The sequence below is a fragment of the Austrofundulus limnaeus genome, unplaced genomic scaffold (assembly GCF_001266775.1).
Source record: "Austrofundulus limnaeus strain Quisiro unplaced genomic scaffold, Austrofundulus_limnaeus-1.0 Scaffold4, whole genome shotgun sequence".
Taxonomy (NCBI): domain Eukaryota; kingdom Metazoa; phylum Chordata; class Actinopteri; order Cyprinodontiformes; family Rivulidae; genus Austrofundulus; species Austrofundulus limnaeus.
In genome coordinates, this window is record NW_013952406.1 from 3,032,671 (window position 1) to 3,045,452 (window position 12,782).

At 41.4% G+C, this 12,782-nt stretch overlaps 1 protein-coding gene across 1 annotated transcript in view; it reads right to left on the reverse strand.

Moving 5' to 3' along the window:
• Positions 1–12,782, reverse strand: part of srcin1a (SRC kinase signaling inhibitor 1a) — a gene marked incomplete at its 5' end in the record, with an annotated part of 37,257 nt that overhangs the window by 13,129 nt on the left and 11,346 nt on the right. Inside the window, 8 exon segments of the mRNA XM_014023473.1 lie at positions 880–1,040; positions 1,611–1,631; positions 3,239–3,366; positions 3,776–3,877; positions 5,282–6,099; positions 8,010–8,305; positions 8,648–8,659; positions 10,054–10,249. Of these exon segments, the coding sequence (XP_013878927.1) occupies positions 880–1,040; positions 1,611–1,631; positions 3,239–3,366; positions 3,776–3,877; positions 5,282–6,099; positions 8,010–8,305; positions 8,648–8,659; positions 10,054–10,249 (1,734 nt within the window).

Sequence of the window (12,782 nt, forward strand, 5' to 3'; positions counted from 1 at the left end):
TAAGTTATTTATTTAACAAATTTTTAATTTATTTCACTCATTTTCTTCATTTTTTGATTTATTTCACCCATTTATTTATTTATTTAATTTTGGCTAAAACGGCTCTCCATAGTATAAAAGCAAAAGTAAAGAAGTAAAAGTATCATTTTTACGTTTTGAATGTAACAAAATAAAAGTAAAAGATACGATTTTAAAAAATACACGAGAAAATTACAGATCCTCAAAAAAATTAGGTACTGTAACAAAGTAAATGTACTTTTTTACTATAAACCTCTGCTTTTCTTTTATGCTTTTACTGTTTGAACCTGGTGTGAAGCACTTTGTATAACTTTTTATTGCATGAAATGTTAAAAAAATAATGAAATCTGATAGATTAAACCTCCTCAAATATAATTTCCAACAGTCCTTATAGACTTGCTGGATCTTTTAGGTTCTTTGCTGAGACTGACTCAGATTTGAGCTATGCCTTTTAGAAATGAAAAGTCTAAATATAAAGGTGAGAAACAAGGTTTTCTTGTTTTCCGCTGTCGTAAAGGATTACAGTAAGTGCAGGGAGAAAAGGTGTTTATGTAAATGAAATGCAATTTATATGAATCAGATAGAAATTCCAACAGAGACAGCAGAGCATACTCATCAATAATTTCAATATAGCTCTAAGCTTATGACTGTGTTTACGAATGTCAGCTGCCATTTGCTGTAAGAAGCAACCGATGAATTCAAAATACCAAACGACAAGCAAAAAACATTAAATTATAAAGCAGTATATGATGTAAATAATGTAGTTCAAAACTGAAACTGACAGAAATAATGCATGCAAACAGAAATGTACTATATGTTATGCAACAGATTGTTTAAAAAAACTGATAAATGGCTTTTTACCTGCGTCTTSCGTAGCTGAGCGAGCTGTTTGCGCAGGTCGGTGGCGTTTTGCTGAAGACCGTGCAGATGAAGCTTCATCTGCAAGCGGCCCACGCTGTTCACCGGTGTTGTGTTAGAAGGCGGRGGCGGCATCAGAGCTAGAGGTGCTGACGGTGTGTTCGCTGCCGATCAACAAAGCAGGACATCAGTGGTCATTGGGAAACAAATGGATTAGTTTGTCGGGCTGTGCTCCTTGGAGATTTGGTGCAATATGAATATGCACGCTCTCGGCATAAATGCCCAAAGACAATCTGAGCACACACAAACACACAGTTTGAAAATATAACAAAAAAAGCACCATATTCACAAAACTCCAGGTACCTACTGGTTCAGTTTTTTTCTATTTAGTTGTGACACAAAGGGATGCTCTTATCTGAACGCAGGGCTTTGTGAGTATGGCCGTCAAGCTGTCGCTTATTTCAACACACATAAACACTCACACAGGAGTGTCCATTGTGTGACAAAACATCTGACATTTCCCCCAAAAAAACACGAGCAGAAATTCACAAATCAGAGACAAGAGGAGAGGAGTCCAATCTCTGGGAAATCAGTCAGGAGGAAGACATGAGAAAAAAAATACACTTTCAGCTATCCACCAACACCCATACAGAGGGCAGAGAGTGACAGGAAATGTCCAACAGGGAGGAAAAATAAGAAATAAAAGGATTCAGAAAGTAGGAGATGCCAACTACCTTTCTGCTTCGGTCGTCCAGCTGGAATATAGAAACAGTGAGCAAGTTACCAAGAAATTAATGAGGCTGGAGAAACGACACAGGGGAGAGGAAAGTCTTCAAAAGTTATGTTGACAAAAGGACGGTCGAGGGAAACATTTCTATTGATTACACCACAGATGATGCAACTAAATGTTGCACTGATTCTATAAAATGTCTGTTCAAAAAAATAAAATAAAAATTGGGAGCGGAGCTGCATAGGAAGGCAAGGGCCAGGTTAGGAAAATACCATAAAACAAAGCTACAAATAGCATTCACAAATAAATAATTAAATTCCTCATACTTGGAGGAAGAGTAAATAAACTACAAAATGCTTCAAAGCTCACGGTTCTGTTGCCTCAAAGGAGAGGTTACGGTTACAACTTTCTTCTGCGCTTGTTTATTCAACACCTTTCAACAGCTCCAAAGCTGACAGAAGAAATGCATTTTATACTTCTAATATAACTTTACCCCTCTCCCCTGTGTTTGTGCTTGGAAATACAAATTTTGTTCCATGTGACTGAGCAATACAACACTTATAAAATGGTGAATTGGAGTAACTTTCCTTTTGTTWTCAATCTCTGAACCATTCTCCTGTACGGAGCCGGCGAGGGGACATGGGGAGGTTTTTTTTCTTTTGCATTCCCATGCAATAGTATTGCGTTAACTTGCAATACTTTTGCGCTACCTCGCAATATCTTTGCGTTACCTCGCAATACTTTTGCGTTACCTCACAATACTTTTGCGTTACCTCGCAATACTTTTGCGTTACCTCACAATACTTTTGCGTTACCTCGCAAAATCATTTTGCGTTCCCACGCTAAACATTGTTTTGTATATGACCTGAATTAAATCAGACTTTTATTTTGAAATATCCGGTTACCAAAACAGGATGTGTCGCTACAAGTTCGTGAAATTGACATTGATGTTGCGTGGCTGCACTGTGTTAAAATATCAGCATATGACATACTTCCATGTGTGGCTGTGTGATATATCCATTCTGAAGCTGAATTAAAGCAGTAGGCTGACTCGCAAATGGTGAGCAGGTGAATTTGTTAATAAACCGGCGGGCACAACAGTGATAAACTACTTTTGCGAGGGAACGCAAAAGGTATTGCGAGGTAACGCAATACTATTCCGTGGGAACGCAAAAGAAAAAAAATCTCCCATGTCCCCTCGCCGGCTCCATACTCCTGGAATAGGACAAATCAGCTTCAGTAGATAAATGATAAAGTAGCAATAAAGAAATGGACAGGGGACAATAATACTATAGCCTTATATATATTCTTTTCTTCTGTGATTTGTGGTGTTGGTTAGATTGTACAACTACATGCATTTGTTCAGTAGAGTTGGACCAAAAATAAATGGCAAATGGTACAAAGAAATTACAGCACCAATAACCAGCTAACTAATGTACTAAAGTTAGCTTCGCACGTTGCCCTCCTTCCCACCCTGAAAACCTGGACAATCACAGGATATGCAGGTTTAAATGCAATGTTAGTAGGAACATAAAACGGTTAAAAAAGTTCTTAACAGCACAAGGATGGGAGCAGGAACAGGAGCGTTAGTGACACTCGGACACACAGGTCTCAATTACTCGCAGTACTCACTTCCAGTGGCCGAGCCATCACTGTTGGTTTCCGTCTTCTCGCTGGAAGAGAAAGGTAATGGCCGTGAAAACTCCGTCCCTTGGTCCGGAGGGCAGCCCGCCATCATGCAGAGACGCAGTAGGCCGCATCTGAGGATCAACGGCCACAGGGCAAGGCAATTACAGTGCTAATGCGAACAGCACCACTACCCAACACTATAAGACTGCTGACATTAGCAAGTTATCATCCAGTTAATGAAGCTCTGTTATGTACATGCAGGGGTGGATAAAAAGCTTGACACGGTGAAGGTAAGGATCTCAAACTCCTCCACTGTAAATCAGGCAACAGATCAATAGCACTGTCGCCTGCGGCTGATGTTTAGTGGTCTCTACTTGTGCTGTGCTCAAGCAAGGTAGAGCTGCACTTCACAGCTATAGAGCTGATAATGGCTCTGATAATAGCCTGCAACTGTTCCTGTCAATACAGCTTGCTGTGTCTTGAAGCTGAAGCTGTATCTGTGACTTTTAGAGGGCTAATGAGGGATAATAGCGGTCTTACGTGCTATCACTGTCTGGTGCCCTGGTCAACACGCTCTGGACGAGGCCGGTAAGGCTGGCGATTTGCTTTTCCATGGCCTCCATACGCTCCAGGCGATGATCCCTAAAATGCATACGCACAAGTTAAAGCTATTTAATAATGAACAGATTAGGAAATCTAATCAAAGCAAGAAAAATTTAATTAGGTGTAAAAAGTTTGTGTCATATTTTGGCTTTGTCACATAATTCTCTTTTGCTTAAAAGGAGACATATCATGCTTTTAAATCCTTTTGAGGCTGTCTCTTTGAATCCAAACTAGGCCCTTCACACCCCGCCCCCTCCAGCTTCCAGAGCAGTCCATTCTGGTTTGATAGAGGGGTTTACGACTATATAGCTGCGCAGAAAGTTTTTATTTACCAATGAATTAAGATATGTCATAAAGGGAAGACTTGTCCGTTCAGCCTTACAGCCAAAGTCTGACCCAGAGTCAGAGGAGAATGAAGACCACCAAACTGTAGTTGGTAAGTTCAGACCTTATTTGGCAGTTCCATGATGTTTCAGATGTTCAGATGATGTTCAGAGAATGTTTTAGAAAATAGAGAAAACTGAACGGGTTGAAAAAAACACATTTATATATATATTTATAAAGTTATCTTTGCAAGACCAGAAGTCTAAAGGCTCCAGCATGTTGCAGCCGAACTGACGCAGTTTCATGACAAAAATTGCATCATTCAGTTCACATTGTCGACATTTCGGAACTTCTTGTCGCAACCCGCAGGTTGAACTTTTCATCCCCCTCCACATAAGAACACTTAAGAACTTTATTGTGTGATTGGTCAGAAGTTCGTGGCAGTGTTTGTGCTGCAAGAGCTCAGACGCTGCGTTTGGCTTCAACCACTCACTTCAAAAAAATAAAATAAAAATAAAAAGCGACTTTCTTCCAGAGCTGACTGTTACCAGGAAGCAGCAGTTTATAAAGATAGACAAACCATTAAAAACTCATAAAAGGGCCTCAAACAGACATTTTTCATGGTGAAATCTAACTGATAAAAACTTTGGAGCTTTAATCCGGGACCAGTGTGTGGATAAACAATGTCAGGTGACGAGTTTCTGACTTTTTTTTTCTGCATCCACCCGGACGAAATCCCATGCAGTGACGTATGCTGCAGTGGGAGGGGTTTCCCAGGAGCTCGGCGCGGGGTGTCTCAGGAGCTGTGGAAGGTGTGTGCGAGAATGAACGCCGAACAACCACGTGGCCGCTCGTCAACCTGTCGACTGCCGAGTGACCATACTGCAGGCTTTAATTCAATTTTTCTGGACGCCCTTAAGACTCCAAGTACACAACAAAATGCATTTAATGGCTAAAAATTTGGGTTTTGCATGATATGCTCCCTTTAAGAGTTCAAACAAAACAAACACAAAAATGCACAAAGTGGCAAATTACAGCGTACCAGTCAACTCTAAAGGATGGTTTATAAACGCTGTAAGCCACTAAAGAATATTGTAAGAACCCCAGGATAAAGCTGACCTGCTGGTGTCTCCATCTTGTCCAGATAAAGAACCAAAACCAGGTCCGGCCCGGTTTCCCTCTCCCGGCAAACCTGTGAGGCACAAAGGGTCTGACCCAGAGCTGGGCCTCGACTTTGGGCTCTCCACAAACACAGACGATGAAGCAGAGTCTTTGCGGAAAGTCTGTCTGACGGGCGAGGGTCTGGGCGAGCTGGAGTAAGAGTCCCTGTCCCTCAGCTGCATGTCAGGGATTTTTTGGGGCGATGAGGGCGGCATGCGGAAACCCATGCCCAGCGTGGCAGAGGAGTAGGTGTCGGAGTAAAGCGGGCCGCCGGGCTTATAGAACGAGTCCTCCAGGTCCCCCTGAAGAGCCGCAGCTGAGTAGGTGCTGAGGGAGCGTACCGAGCCGCGGCGGTACAGCCCGGTGGTGACAGGGTAGCTGAAGGGGTCCCCGATGGCCGCCAGCGACTGCGTGGAGGCGATACTGAGGCGCCCCTCGTTCATCAAACTGTACGGATCCGCGTACAGGCTCTCGTTTTTCATCAGGGCCAGCTTTTTAGCAGAGACCTCTTCGTCGGGCTTGACGTCGCGGCGCTCCAAGATGGCGCTGGGCGAAGGAGACAGCCCCATGTTGGCACCGTGGCCGGCGGGAGGGTGGTGCGGATGCCTCTGCTGCTCGTGCTGGGGGTGGTTCCCGCTTAGGGACGGAGGACGGCCCCCGCTGTACGAAAGGCGCGAGCGGGACGGAGACCCGGAGGACGCCGAGGCCGTGGAGGATGGGAGGGTGTTGAGGCGGCGCGTTGGGGAGGATTCGCGGGAGGAGTACACCATTTCTCTCTGAAAACCATCAAGGAAAGATTGGCGTTAGCATGGAGACCCATGAATGAGAGCGTTGTGTTTCCTGTGTGTGTGTGTGTGAATTGCACTGGCTCTGCTTGCTGAGCAGGTAGTTACAGCCTGCAGGCGTTAATAGGAGCTGATGAATCTCTCAATATGCAGATTATAGGTTTAACAGCAAAATGTAGATTGTAAAAATGTGACTGCAGTTGTACTTTTTGGTTTAAGAAGTAACGCATGATTAATTTTGTTTAGCAGCAAATAAACTTATATATTTATAATACCTATAACAGAGTGGCAATAAAAAGCACAAGATAACATTAGACCTAACTACCCATCAAATGAGAGCTCCCACCATCACCGCACTTCTGCTAGTTTTCTACCCAGCTCTGCTTTTATCACTTACTGCTGAGAGATGAAGTAAGATAATAATGTTTTTCACATTCATGCATCAACAGTGGTGAACAAAGTACTCAGTTTCCTTACTTGAGTCAAAGTACTGATCCTACTTMTCTAATATTACTCCAATCAAAGCAAAAGTAGTTCTGTCAAATTATGGCTTAAGCTAAAGTACTGGAGTGACTGCTTTCAAAAAGACTTAAGTGCTGAAAATACTTAAAATTTGCACTTAAGTGTAGTTGAGAGTAATTAAAAATGTTTTCTACTGTATTGGACAGATGAGGAACTCCATTTACAAAATAAGAATTAGTCTTATAAAGCACTGGTCTAGACGCTCAAAGACGTTTTACAATTTCATTCCTTCTCTCCTCAGTCACACTCTGTGGAGGAAGTGTGGCTGRCATTCTGCACCTACGATCCCCCCCAGACCACCTCAACCACACCAACACATTTATACATGGGGAGGTTGGGTTGAGTGCCTTGCCCAGGGACACAAAGACTCAAGTAAACTCAAGTATTTTTACTTTGTTGCTGCCCAACTCTGGTTTATCAAAATATCTCATTAACCACTGGACAGATTTTAATGAAACTTTCAGAAACTYAGGAATGGATGTTTATCTGCAACTGAATGACTTTTGGAGACAACCCAAATAAAGACGGCCAACACGGCTAAAGAACATTAGCCAACACTGTAAGGGTTTTCTTATTTACTGAGCTTTCAGATGGCAAAATCAACATTTTTGTCACAAAACTAAATTAGGTGCTTATTTTACCTCTTTTTTTTTCTTCCATCTTTTAATTTGTTTCTCAGCACCCTGGACAACACTGACAGAGAACATTCATTTCTCTTCCCAGGGCCAAACAGAACCAACTATTTTCAGCTATCGAATGAAGCTTGGGGGGCATCTGTGAACCAGTTTTTTTGTGTATATATATATATATATATTTTGTTTGTTTATAGCACATAAAGTTATAAACACAAACATGCCTGAACACAAACAACACACACGCACACAGGCGGTACACATGCACAGTTTTTATAGCCTTCCTTGCATAAATAACAGTAGCTGTATTCCCAGTTTTGTGTGAATAATGCAGATGGTAAGCAGGGTTTTGTATCAAATAATTAAAAAAAAACATCTCCCTGCGGCTTGCTTGATCTTTACTGAAGCAGAAATAGCTTCAAATGCTAAAATATGCTCATTTTCCAGAGGAGCATCGTTCTTTGTCGTCTTCTCGGCAACAGATGGTCTCCCTCAAGATGAAAAAAAAATGCATTTCCAAGGGGYAAACCTGTTACAGTACAAACCCCAATGCACAGTTGTAGTGTGAAAAGTTACCATTGCCAAAAGAAAGACACACAATCTTTGTCAAAGACTGGAAATTGTCTACTTAGTCAAAATCATAGCGGTTATTACTGACGACTAAGCTGGRAGATTTCAAATCGGCAGGAAATCAGATAACAGTAACCCAGTTTGGTGTCGTCACTCCCCAGAAACCCCTCTGCTCACCCTCAGGTCACCGTTAGCCAGATGTGCAGTCGCAGGGTAAGAAGCATAAATGGGCTCTTTGCGGTAAATCTTAATGATGCTGCGGTCCTGAATGTCCCGGACGTCCTCCAGCTCGTAGAAGACGTTCCGGGCCTCGTCTTTGATCAGGATAGCCGTGTTGGTCGACTTCAGCATCCCCGCCGTTAGCTTCTGAGGGAACATGTGCACGATAAGAGCGTGCAGCGTGTCCATGCTGCTCAGCTCGTGGGTGATGTGAACTCGACGTGTCTCATCTCCATACTGCAGGAACAGCACGCCTAAAAAAAAGAGAGTTTAAAAAAGGAGTTTGATGAGTGGGTAAAAGGAAAAAAAAACTAGCAAAGTAACTCTTTTAAATCCTGAGGCCCATTTTTCAAACTGCAGTGAAAGTTATGATCCACACATTGTGCTTTTTGGCATATGAGATATAAACAAAAGCTTTCATTATAAGATGTTTCAAAGAATAATCAGAATTTGAAAAGCTGGCTGAGAATTCAGATTTAAACTGAACAAAACTTTATAAATAATCAAATGGCAWAGAGGAGTAAGCAATAACTCAATATAGCTTATGGAAAAATACTCAACCAAATGTGTTAAAATGTGTATAATGCCTGACTAACCTGATAATTCATCTTCATACATGATGAGACAAACAAAAGAACAAACAAAGCAAAGAAAAAGAACAGTAATTACAACTTGAGCAAAACATAAGAGCTGCTGCAGACAAGTTAAAATGAGAAGAATAAAAGAGACATTGGGTTAGAAGAAAAACAAGGAAGACATGCAGGTTGGCGTTTTCTGCTCAAACTTCAAAATGTCCACAACTTGGTGTTTATGTGTCTGCACAGGCTTTACACTAATCCTGTTTAAACTCCAAAAGCCCCGTGGCTGCAAACCTTTCCATAAATCTGCTGTTTGCTTGTGCGCTGGAACACAATAATAACCTCGGACCTGTATGATTAACGCTGGTGCAGAGGAATTAATATTCACCAAAATAACTGCTTCAGCAAATAAGATAATTAGGTCTTATTTCTTCTTAATTATAGTAAACTCAATGTTAGAGTTCTTATTTGTGGGAAAATGTATAAAATAAAATAAATAAAAATAAATATTAGGGATAAAAATTGTGTAAACTGGAAGTATTTGAAGTACTGAAGAAAATTTGCACATTATTTTTCATGATTACTTATATGTCGCTAAATTAAAAGATTGAAAAACAAAATGTGAAAAGCTGATTCATACGAAGCTCATAAGGGGACGGGGGGAAAAATAACTTAACGATCCCGACTTACTTTGCAGGATCCTGCAAAAGTTTCTCAGGATCCTGCAAAAGTTTCTTAAGATCCTGCAAAAGTTTCTCAGGATCCTGCAAAAGTTTCTCAGGATCCTGCAAAAGTTTCTCAGGATCCTGCAAAAGTTTCATATGTTTCATAGGATTCTCCTGAGAAACTTTTACAGGATCCTAAGAAACTTCTGCAGGAAACTAAGTCAGGATCATTTTATTTATTTATTTTCCCCCACGTCCTCTTATGGGCTCTATATATTTACTCTTCTTTTACCACCTAAAAGTCTTCTGTTTGATTCTACACGGTCTGATTCCGGCATATTTGTTTACCTACGCACTATGGCCAGCCTAGTTTAAGTGAATCATCTGATTCAAGCCTTCACTTGGTTTTTAGAAAGATTTTATTGCAGTATTGAGTGTAGATATGCATTTCAGAACCACATACCAATAAATGTTGACATTACTGGAGTAAACTCCTTTAAACAGTATAATTTGGTTTAGCTCATGATAAAAAAAAATTATGTTTAATTTATAATTTCATTCTTAACATAAAAAAGGTAAACTGCAGACATGAATAGATAGTAAAAATATTTAGACTTTTACTCTTTCTCCTACCGATAGTTGAGACAATGGTTCAAATCTCCTGCTGCAGAAATTACAGAACCCCCCCGCAAGTCTGTTTCGACTTTAACCAGCCTGCTGTGACAGGGCCTGCCTGCCAGTGTCGCTTCAAATCTTTACCTGGAGATCGGAGCTTATTCTGGCTGGCAGAGCGAGACAGTGGCAGGCTCTGGCGAAATCGGTTCATCCGGTTGAACCCGAGAGGAATGTCTGCTTCTGACATGGTCTCCAGGGACTCAGCGGAGGCAAAGGAAAGCTTGGCAGCCTGGTCGGCGAGCCCAGACTGGGTCGACTGGGAATGTCGCGGGCTGCGGCTCTATGAGGGGGAACACACAGACACACAGAAGAATTTAGGGAGAAGTGAATTTGAGGCGGAAAGAATGGATTTGACATGGCTGATGGTGGAACACCAGTTGGAGGAGACAGTGAACACATATTAAGCATAACACAATAAGCCACCTAACAAGATTATGGAACCCCTGAAAATAGTTTTAGCTACTAGCTATTCACTAAAATTATTAGTGTCACAGTTTGTGACATGGGATGAATGAAGCTGTTAAATGTTGTGAAGTCTAATTGCACTTTAATCTCCTTTCAACAGTCGATTCGGGCAATGTTGCAGTTTTATTACTTCTAGGTCTGAGCTCCGCATTTGACACTGTAGATCATCAGATTCTCTTACATAGATTAAAATATTGTGTTGGCTTGAGAGGACCAGTACTTGAATGGTTTAAATATTATTTGGAAAACAGACCTTTCTCCGTTCATCTTGACCAATGCTGTTCTGGGGCTAAACCTTTAAAGCATGGCGTTCCCCAAGGCTCAATGTTAGGTCCTATTTTATTTATCTTATATTTTTTGCCTCTTGGTCAGATTTTTCATAAATTTAATAGTTCCTTTCACTGCTTTGTGGATGATGTCAAGATTTATATGCCCCTTAAGATACAAAATGGAACAAATGAATCTCTTCAGCTATTGACAGACTTTTTGGTTGAAGTTAAACCTTGGATGGAACAGAACTTTCTTCACCTCAATCAAAGTAAAACTCAAGTTAACTCAAGTGGTCAAAAAATTCAGACTACAAATCTAGATCAGATTCTTGGTCCTTTAGCTCGGTTCTGTCAGACCTCTGCTAGAAATCTTGGTTTCACTTTTGATGCCTCCTTAAAATTAGATAAACAAGTTAGTTCTGTCGTTAAATCAGGCTTTTATTACTTGCGGATTTTAGCAAAAGTTAAATCTTARTTCTGTTTTAAGGACTTTGAAGGACTTGTCAATGCCTTCGTTACATCTAGTTTGGATTACTGCAATTCATTATATAAAGCAGGGGTGTCAAACTCCAGTCCTCGAGGGCCGCTATCCTGCATGTTTTAGAGGTTTTCCAGCTCCAACACACCTGATTCAGTGATTGAATTAACTCTTCAAATTGGGCAGAAGCCTGTTAATTACCCAGCGATCAAAATCTGGTGTGTTGGAGCAAGAAAACCTCTAAAACATGCAGGATAGCGGCCCTCGAGGACAGGAGTTTGACACCCCTGATATAAAGGCATGGATAAATCACAGATGCAGCGACTRCAGATGATCCAGAATGCAGCAGCACGGCTCCTTACAGGAACCAGGAAGCATGACCATATAAGGCCTATACTGGCATCTTTACATTGGCTGCCTGTTCCTTTTCGAACAGATTTTAAGATTCTTTTATTAACTTACAAAGCTTTAAATGGGCTAGCCCCCCCCTATCTTTGGGATCTTTTATAATTTCAGTCTGTGCCCAGAACCCTGCGATCAAATAACCAGTTATTACTGACAGTTCCTCGGACTCGACTTAAGAGGAAAGGAGATCGGGCTTTTTCTGTTGCCGCTCCTGTTTTATGGAACAACTTACCTCTCCAGATTAGATCTGCCCACAGCCTGGATCATTTTAAATCGCTTTTTAAAACTCATTTTTATTCTTTGGCTTTTAATTGAAGTATCATTTGATACTCTGTTTTTTTTTATTGTTGTTCTCTCTGCGCAGCACTTTGGTGCAGCTTTTAATGTGCCATATAAATAAATTTGACATGACATAACATGACATTTAATTCTTTACCAAATTTTGGTAAAAGACTGCTTTGACTCAACAAAATGTGTTTTTCCCGACTTTCCTCAGCAGCCACACACCCTCTTCCCAAGCCCCCGTCCCTGTGCACCTTACAAACTTTTAAATGAATGCTTGTGGGAAGGGAGGAGAAGCTCATGCAAATCCCAGGCTGTCACTGTGGGTTTATCATGCTGGCTGACGCCCAGGCGTCTCTCACCAAAAGACTGTTAGCACAGCTGAGGCTGAACGCACTGAACTGAACTCCCCGATTCCCCACCACTGCAGCGTTTCCTCCAGCTCAGAGGCTGCCGTAATGAGCTCCCAGAATGCTGTCTGCTGATTGTTTCTAGGGGAAGCGGCAGACACATCCTCGGCCACAGCGTAATAGCTGCGCCTGTCTCCTCTTCTTTGAAGCATGAACACAACGGTTGTCACCTCTCCGCCTGAGTCCAGCTGCGGCGTGAGACTGCCGAGGCTTTCATTAATGTGGAATTTAATTAATGGGGGACTGGTTTAACAACATAAAGGGCCATCGCTATGATCACTGACTCGAAATAAGAAGTTGTTTGAATTCATTCATAAACTCGTCACACCACGAAAAAAACAATAAAATAAAAAAACAGGACACCATGAAAATGAATTAATTGATTAGGTAATTAAATTTCTCAGTTTCAAACTCTTCAATTTGCTCATCTTTGTCTTGCAGTCATCCAGTAGTGGATCTGAATGGAGCTCTGCCACACCTCGCTGATCAAACCTCGTTAATATG